General features: G+C 47.7%; 1 protein-coding gene across 1 annotated transcript in view; it reads right to left on the minus strand.

Moving 5' to 3' along the window:
* Clec19a (C-type lectin domain containing 19A) overlaps nt 1-3,223 on the minus strand; it is a 6,888-nt gene extending 3,665 nt beyond the window's left edge. Inside the window, 3 exon segments of the mRNA XM_031384935.1 lie at nt 305-398; nt 2,713-2,883; nt 3,204-3,223. Coding sequence (XP_031240795.1) covers nt 305-398; nt 2,713-2,883; nt 3,204-3,223 — 285 coding nt within the window.
* Between the last annotated feature and the right edge of the window lie 6,015 nt (nt 3,224-9,238).

Consider the following 9,238-nt stretch of genomic DNA (forward strand, 5'->3'; position numbering starts at 1 on the left):
CTCAGAAATCCACCTGCCTCTGCCTCCCAAGTGCTGGGATTAAAGGCGTGGGCCACCACCGCCTGGCTGCCTCATTTTTGATTTGGAGAATCCAAGTGATAACCAAGTGATAACAAAGGCTTTGTCTGGTTGTCCTGAGTTCCAGTCTCACCCATTTCCATGGCTAACTGAGGCAGGTCAACTCCACACCCTTTCTACAGCTAGTGTCTGTGACCTGGGTCCATAAGTGTGATCTGGCATTGATCCATGAAAGTGGATTTTTGGTTGGAGTTTCTCCATAGGATCTATGTTTTCTTTACTTCACCTGCCTATGGTTATGAAGGCCCATCCAGATGTCACCTGGTATGTCAGGAACACAGCTGTTCACCAGGACATACACAAAGACATTCTTCTCCCAACTGTGGATGTAGGAAACACATCAGCCATTACCATCGCCCCTTTCTGTAGGGTGGAGCCTAAAGCAAGCTCATTAATGTTCCAGACTAAGTATAAAGAGAACAGGATGTAATTCTGCTTTCTTTTTCTGTTCTCATAAGATTTCACCAATTAACTAACTCATGTACTTATCTGTGTGTGTCTGCCTACACATGTGTGCACATGTGTATATGGGTGTGCATACCTGTGTGTATGTGCGGCAGCCAGAGGAGAGTACCAGGAGTCCTCCACTATCACTCTCTGCCCCATTCCTCTGTGAGTCCACCCATGAACCCAGGGCTTGTGTTCTCTTGGCTAGGCTGGAAGCCAGGAAGTTCCAGCAGTCATTCTGTCTTGCCATCCTTGGAACTTGGGTTATAGGCATTTGCTAGGGCACCTGGGGTGTGTTATGTAGCTGATCTGAGCTCCAGTTCTCCCACGTATGGAGTGAATGCTCTTAGTAACTGAGCCATTTCTCTAGTCCCTCCACCATTGTTGATTAGGTCAACCCTATATGCCATTTCTGGCAGCTCAGAGAAAGACTCAACATAGCACTCACTACCACTTCAGAAGCACTGCAAATGATATGGGTCACATTGAGGATAAAAAGAACAGCGAAAGGCCACACATTGTGTTGAGCATGCTGAATGTCTTAACGAGACTTCCAATACCTGCTTTTGGTCTTTCTCTAATACCCACCCTGTACTGCCAATCATTACTTAGCTTCCTTTTTCCTAATCTTTTTTTTTTTTAATAGTAGCATCACTAAAGTATTTTTTCTTTCTTTTTTTTCCTGGGAAATTCCTCTCTAGGCTTGAGCTTACTTCGTCACCTCAGTGTCTTCTTGTCATACTTGATTGAAAACACTTATCAATAAACCAGCGAGGGAGCCTGGTGTTTGGTCACTGTCTAAAACAATGAAGACCTAGAGATGAAGAGACCAACGGACAGAGATGGATGGAAGGAAGCAGGAATGGATACACAAATGGATAATGGATAAAGGATGGATAATAAATGGGTAGAAAACTAGAGGAGAATAGGGAAGGATGGATGAATAGATCAACACAGTAAAACAGATACAGAGGCCATGCACACTCGTTTATGCTATTACTGTGTCTCATGTTATATAGCCATGAATCCACTTCATCCTCATAGCAAGCTGGATTTGGAGCAGACATGACTGGCTTCATTCCCATAAGATGATTTCATCTTACTACTGTAAATATTATAACCTAGGAATGCGTATTTCCTTTCCCAGTTCTCTTTGCAGCTAACACCACCAAAGAACCAAGTTCAAATACGAGGCTGGAAGGCATGCTTTGGGGAGCATCTGGAAACATTTTCCCCAACATTGTAAAAGGAAGAAAAAGTATAGACAAGGTTCCAGTCTTTACCTGTCCCTTCCTGCTCAGAAACTTTCCTGAGGAGAGTCAGGGTAACTGCTCACCAAGAGTGGTTCACCCAGGGCCTTGATATCAGTGAGCCCAGAAAAAGCCCTCCACAGAAGCCAGGAGATCAGAGGATCTGAGGATCTGAGGGCAAACAGACAAATAGCAGCAGCACTGGTCACTCAGTTGCCCACACAGCCAGATGGACAGACCCCCATGACAGGCGCTTCCCATCATGGATAAGAGGTGAACTCCAGCATGTCAGGGAAGTTATTGTGTACCAGACCTGGACCAAAGGTCTATCAGCTCTCGTGAGCACATTCCAAGTACAGGTTGCAAGGGCTGCCACCCGTGGACATGTCCACCGTGGAGTGTATTACACTTGGAGTGGGGTCAGAGGAGTTGTTCTTGCCTTCCACCTTGTTGAGGTAAGGTCTCTCTTGTTTCTGCCCTGCTGCTGACTCAGGGGAGCCAACCAGAGCCTCCAGGCGGTTCTGCCTCTACCTACCATCTCACTCTTAGCAGTACAGAGATTACAGATGAGCATCAGATACAGACATAAGTTTGCATAGCTGCTGCTTTTACCCAATAAGCCATTTTCCTGGCCCACCCATCCCTTTTCCACACATGTTTATTAGGTCATCTGTGACACTGGGCCAAGAGCTCTGATATCCTGCAGATCATGGCACAAAATTGGCAATTATAAAGGTGATTCTCCCAGCATGCTCTTTGCTACCACTGCTAAGTTATTTGCCCTCTGTTTCACCCAGGGGAACTTCAATGAGAAATTGTGCTGGGTAAAAAGTAGCTTTGATGATCTGAGCCAGACCACCAGTTGGGAACACCAGACTCAAATCCTTTTCCCAAGGGGCATTTGGTTAAGCCACAGAGGCCTGAGCAGTCCACCGACCTGTGAACGGAGGCCAGCTTGGCAAATTTCTTACTGGCAGTAAACTGAAAGCAGTGTAGGTTGGTCTTAGCCCAGATCTTGTTGATGGGGATGAATCTGTAGCAGTGACCTTTGAACTCTGTCCATAACAGAGGACACACAGCAGAGATATCTGGGGCAACTCTAACAAGGCTGGAGATAGAGAAAAAATGGAGATAGAGGTGGTAATTATGTTGTCTTTGTGGCTTACTATGTATTTTTGAGAGTAAAACACATCCCTTTTGATCAACGGTCTGTTCCTGAAGTCTAAAAATATATGTGCATCTCAGGACTACATAGAGAGACCCTATTTCAATCAATCAACCGACCAATCAATCAATCAAACAAGCCAAAAAAATTTATTTTAATTATTTATGCATTGTGTATGTGTATATGCTGTATGTGCAGGCCACATGCGTGCAGGCGCCCACTGAGCCACAAGAGGGCACTGGCTACCCTGGTGCTGAAATCACAGGTGGTTGTGAGCCGCCATATTGGTGCTGGGAACAGAACCTGGATTTTCTCTTAACTGAGATGCTTAGCCATCTCTGTAGCCTTCATTAAGATAGTTTTAAATAGCTCTTGGATGGCCCCTAAGTAGCCTTCCTAGAGTTTGATCACTGCCTTATTTTTAGATAATTAGATTTTATAAAAACCTACTATGAATAATACAGAAATAACAGTTTCGTGTAACAAGCTTTGTCGGTATTTTTGGTGGTTTTTCAGAGCAGTGACTTTGATACAATTTCCAAACTGTCTCCTGAAAGCAGTTTCCCTTCCCACAGTCATGTCTGAGGGGACCCATCTCCCTCTGCCCTTGCTAGCACTGACTGCTGTCATTTCCTTGGAAATCTTTGCAAATTTTATAAGCAAGAAATGGTCCCTTGTTTTGATTAGCAATTCCAGGATACCTGGTAAGGGTATGCACTTCTTGACAAGTTAGAACCAAGACTTTATATCTTTTGTCCATTACACTACTGAGGGCAGGCTTGGCTATTAGTTGTGAAAAGCAACACCCTGAAAGCAGCAACCAAAACTAACCCCATAACCCCATGTTTGAGATGATAAAGTTCTCTCAAGCCTTGGCTCCTCTTGAAGCTTCTTGGGGGTACTGTTCTTGGAAGTAGGACTCAAGATGGCTGATGGGAAGGGTAGACAATTGAGAATCTTCCAACCTCTACGCTGGAGACTCCTGTAGTAAGCAGTGGCTCCCGGGTCACATAGGTACTGATCAGCTTGGTGTCTGACCTGTTGTGAATCACAGGCATGTGTTCTTCTTCTTCAGATATCCACCTGGCAGATACCTAGAGTCTCTTTGTAACCACCCAGAGGCACGGAATCTCTGCCTTCAAATCACTACTATAGCTGGCTGACTCCAGAATCATTACGTAGTGAATAGGGGCTGAGGAGATGGACCAATGGATAAGGTACTTGCTGTGTAACCGTGAGGACCCAAGTTCAGATCCCTAGCAGCCACAGCAAAAGCTCAGCTTGGTGGTGCAGGTCTTTAAACCCAGCGTGCTGGTGAGTGTGCGTGTGGGTGGGAGGAGGATATGTAGAGACGAGGGATCCTTGGGATCCTTGGGATCCTTGGGGCTTGCTCACTAGCTAGCCTAGATGAATAGGTGAAGCTTTGGGTTTAGTGAGGGACCCCGTCTCAAAAAGTAAGGTGGAGACACCTACCTTGGTGGCACATCCTTTTAATCCCTGCACTCAGGAGGCAGAGGCAGGTGAATCTCTTATGAGTTCAAGGTTTACATAGTGAGTTCTGGGCCAGCCAGGGCTACATAGTGAGAAGACCTTGTCAACAAAACAAAGCAGGAAGTAGAGAACAATCTCTTCTCTCTCTCTCTCTCTCTCTCTCTCTCTCTCTCTCTCTCTCTCCCTGCTCCCCCTTACACACAGACAGACAGAGAGTCAGAGAGACATAGTGGACAACATTTGTAGAACATTTATTTGTTTGTGTATGTAGGTGTACATTCATGCTGGGCCATTGGCCCCTAAGCCCTAGAGATGCTCTTATCTCGGTCTCCACAGTACTGGGATTACAAATATAGATCGTAGGCCTCTTTGTTTAAATGTGGTTCTGTGGGGATTGAACTCAGGGCCTCATGCTTTCAAGGAAATCATTTACAGCCTAAGCCATCTCCCCACTACCCTCAGAGCATTTATGATGTGCCAAACAGACATAGAGAAACTGAGGCATCAGTCTCAACAAGGTCGGCCTGCAAGAAGGTGGTAAAGACCCCATGACCACAAAGACTTCCTTCACAGTATCACATGCTGCTTCCTGGTGGGAGACCAGCATGCTGAGGAGGGCTCACCCAGGCCCCCAGAGCTTTCATCCATCTGGATTCATCTCCTGCCATTCTCAGATACCTAATCAGACCTTTGTGGGCGGGTCTTTTGCCTTGACTCTGGCCAATTCCTACTTCTCTCCTGATCTCAACCGCAAGGTGGCTTTAGGTGCATCAGATGGGAATTACTGGTAAGTGCTTATGCACCTGACTTCAAGGACACCCAGGATTCTTGTCCAGGGTAGTTGTTTTAGGGTTTCTATTCCTGCACAAACATCATAACCAAGAAGCAAGTTGGGGAGGAAAGGGTTTATTCAGCTTACACTTTCCACATTGCTGTTCATCACTAAAGGAAGTCAAGACAGGAACTCAAGCAGGTCAGGAAGCAGGAGCTGATGCAGAGGGTCCCATGAAGGGATGTTCCTTACTGGCTTGCTTCCCTGCACTATCATGTGATCGATGAGCAACATAGCATGGCCTGGACTCTCACTGGCAACACCCAAGGCCGGGGTTGGGGGTGGGGGCAGAAAGCACATCTTAACAAACATGGGTGATTGAGAAAGTGTGAAATCTTGGAATTGCTCATCTGCAAATAGAACGATGAAACCTGTAGAAGGACCATTCTTCCTCTTTCTCTCCCTCCCTCCTTCCCTTATCTCTCCCTTCCTCCTTCTCCCTCCCTCCTCCCTCCTCTCCTTCTTCCATCCTTCCTCCTCCCTTCCTCCTTTCCTCTTCTTTCCTTCATTCCTCTTGCCCATCCCTCCTGCTTCCCTTTCTTCCTGCCTTGGACAGGGCTTGGTAAAGAGGAATTGATAATTAGTGAAGTTGGGCTAGGTGGGAAGAGGAGGAGGCAAATGCCATTTGGTCTTGAAGCCTTCTCCCCCCAGGTAGAAAATACTTCCAGAACTCCTTGCATCTCCCTAATTCTGCTCCCTTTGAGCTACCACCCTCCCCTCCAGGAAAGAGGCATTTCTGCATGCCTGAGCTGAAATAAACCAGAAAATGGATTGTGGCAGGTCTCTGCCCCATTGCCCTCCTTCCATGCAGGCCAGCAGAGACCTTTAATTGAAGGGTCGGGAGGCACAAGAATTAACTCCTACCCATCTGGAGTTTCCCTTCTCCCTTTGCCTCTGGGAGCTTAGAAGCTGACCTTAGAAGGGTTTCATCAACTGGACCCTCACCGGCCTCTGCTCGGCTATTGGATTTGTATGTTGACCTTCAGAAAACAGTGGTAACGTAATAACCAAACCAACCCTGACTAATCACTCGCCGTGTGCCACACACTGTGCAAGAGCTTTGAACACATTAATTTAATCTTTACATGCCTGGTAAGGTAAACACCACAATCACTGCTACTTTACAAAGGAACTCGGAGCACAGAGAAGTTGACTACCTTGTTAAAGGTCACAGAATTGCTCATAGGTAGCCTGTGGGACAGAGGGGGATGTGTGGCACACAGAAATAATGTCATTGATACCTAACTTGTAGGTGTGAGTCTTGCTGCCATAACTGGAAACTTGTTATTTGTTTGCCCCTTAAGGGGAAAGAATTAATGGCCCTTTGGTCCCTGTCAGCAAGGACCCCACAAATAGGACAGAACACCTCAAGCTTCCCCCACAAACCCCATGGGCAAGGGTTACTCCTGAAACCTCTATACACTGCACACAAGCCAGATGTGAAGATCCGAGAAGCTTCCTAGACAAGGTAGAGTTTGTAGAGACCTTAAGCATGGTATGAATCAAAGTGTTCCAGGCAGAGGGCATGACCTAGGCAGAGGATGGAGTTGTTTGGGGTTGGGGTGGGGTGGGGAATGGTTCAGCAGTACTAAGAATCTGTGAAGGAGCAGGGATCCAAGGTGAGGCTGGAGAAGGGTATGGGGGATACAGGGAGTGAGGCAGACAGGAGGTGCCTAGCAGGAGGAGGAGGCTTGTTGCTCAGGAAACCAAGAAGCCAAACTGCATGGTCTTTTTCTCAATTAGCAGCAGCCAAGGTCTCCCAGCTGGGGGTGTGTGGGGGGGGGGGGGGGAGTCAAAGCCGTTGGGAGCTGAGCTTGTTCTGGGATGAAAACACATCCGTGGAATCCAGCTCTCCCACTTTGAAAGAATAAATTGTCACCTTCCCACTCAATCTGGCTGTGAGCTCCCTTGGCCCTACTCCAGCCGCCCACAGATGCAACACTCTGCTCTCTGCTGCCTCCTGCAGATGCACAGCTTTGTGGCCACCGCCTCCTGCTGGGATCAAGCGGGCTGGGGTAGGGTGCACCAGGGACAAGAAGGGAAAGAAGATGGGACAGGGGTAGGGGTTGGTTGAGGGAGGGGGGAAGAACAGACAGACAACAGACCAGACAAGGAGAGGAAGCCCTGAGGCCACATTCACCTTCCCTGTTCCCAGAGTGAGCCCCAGAGCTAAAAGGAAGCTTCTTCCAGACTCCAGCAAGGTGGTGGAGGGCTGGGTCATTCTCTTGCCGTCTGTTCTCAATGCTTGGCGGTGCTTAAAAGCAAGCCTTGCTTTTTCCATCTTGAGCTCTGCCTTTCCCTCTCTGAGCTGCTCCGGAGGCTCGAGAGCACAGAGGAAAAGCTCCTAAAGCACTGCTTAGATTGATCCTAGCAGGCAGCATTCACTGGGTGCTTAGTGCTTGATTCCTGGAGGCCAGCCCAGGAGAGATACTAGGCCTGTACCTACTTTGCCGCTCACCCCTGGCAATCAGGTTTGTAACTCTCTGAAAACTCCCAAGCACTGTAATGGTGCTGGAAGGAAGACATGGTTTTGTGGTTGTGGCTCTCTCATTAAAGTAGGTACAGTTGGCCTCTATCCCTACAGGCTTTGGTCCACGAATTTAACACACAGTGGAGAGAAAGCATCTGAGGGGCAAAGCACTGCACCTGGGCTGAACAGAGACTTCTGGGTCCTGGGAATCTTGCCTGGGGATTTGAACACGCCAAGCAAACACTCTACCCAGTCCCCAGACTTCGGTGTTTTGAGATAGGGTTTCATATGGGGCTCAGGCTGGCCTCGGGTTTGAGATTCTCCTAAGACTCCTAAGTGACAGAATTGGGGATAGACAGTTTTTGTTTCCTGTCATCATCTCTACACAATGCGCTCCAGCAACTGTTTGCTTTGTGTTGATATTATGAGTGAGTTCAAGAACACAGGAGATGGAGCTTGGTTGGACGCACCCCTGTACAGCAGGGACCCAGCATCTGAGAATTTTGGCATCCTCAGGAATGCTGGAACCAATCTCCTGCAGATGGCTGAGGGACCACAGTCTATTAAACACCAAATTTAACCATGATTTAATTAAGGACATCAGCATTTCCTGAGCATGTTCCTAACTAAGCATGTGACCTCATGCTGTTCCCATATGGTATTAGTTATCTTATGCTAAGGAGTATTCCAAAGTATGTGTAGAGTGTCCTGTGACTACAGAGTGGAACAAACTGGGCCAGAGCATCTGAGACACGCTCCAGGATTGGGCCTGCTCTAGGAGGCAGGACATCTAGTTGCTTGAATCTCTGTTGCTCCAGCTTACGAGCTTAGACTCTGATACCAGATGACCATGGTTGGGAACTCAGCTCCCTGGGCCTCTGTTTCCTCTTTGAAATGGGCATGAGTGGGGCTGGGTGGGGAGATGGCTCAGTGAGTAAGCTGCCAGTTGTGTAAGCATGAAAACCTGATTGTATTCCCCAGCACCAATGTAAAAAGCCAGGCACAGCGACGCAACTCTCCGAGAGCTGGGGAGTTGGAGAGGTAGGTTCCCTGAAACTCCTTAGCCAATCAGCCTCTCTGAATCAGTGAGTCTGGATCAGTGAGAGACCCTGCCACAAAAAATAAAGGCAGAGAGCAGCTGAGGAAGACACCAAATGTTGCATTCAACACACACACACACACACACACACACACACACACACACACACACTGAGCTTTTTTTTTTTTTTCTGGAAAGATGCCTAGGCAGAGGGAGCATCCTAATAGACTTTAGGTATTATCCCTGGAGAAGCAGTCTGGCCTCAGAACCTTCCCACAGCAAAGAATGCAATGCCCTGTGGCTGGAGGTCAGGAGTGCTGAATACCTTGACTGATCTCTCTCTGCCCCTAGGCCCTGCAGAGGCAGAGGCTGAGTTTCAAATCACTTTGCCCTGATGTCACGTGAAGAGTTCTGAGTTCAGGAGCTGGGGGAAGGAACCAGCCATGGCTGAAGAATCCTGATAGCA

Source organism: Mastomys coucha, unplaced genomic scaffold (assembly GCF_008632895.1).
Source record: "Mastomys coucha isolate ucsf_1 unplaced genomic scaffold, UCSF_Mcou_1 pScaffold21, whole genome shotgun sequence".
Lineage (NCBI taxonomy): Eukaryota > Metazoa > Chordata > Mammalia > Rodentia > Muridae > Mastomys > Mastomys coucha.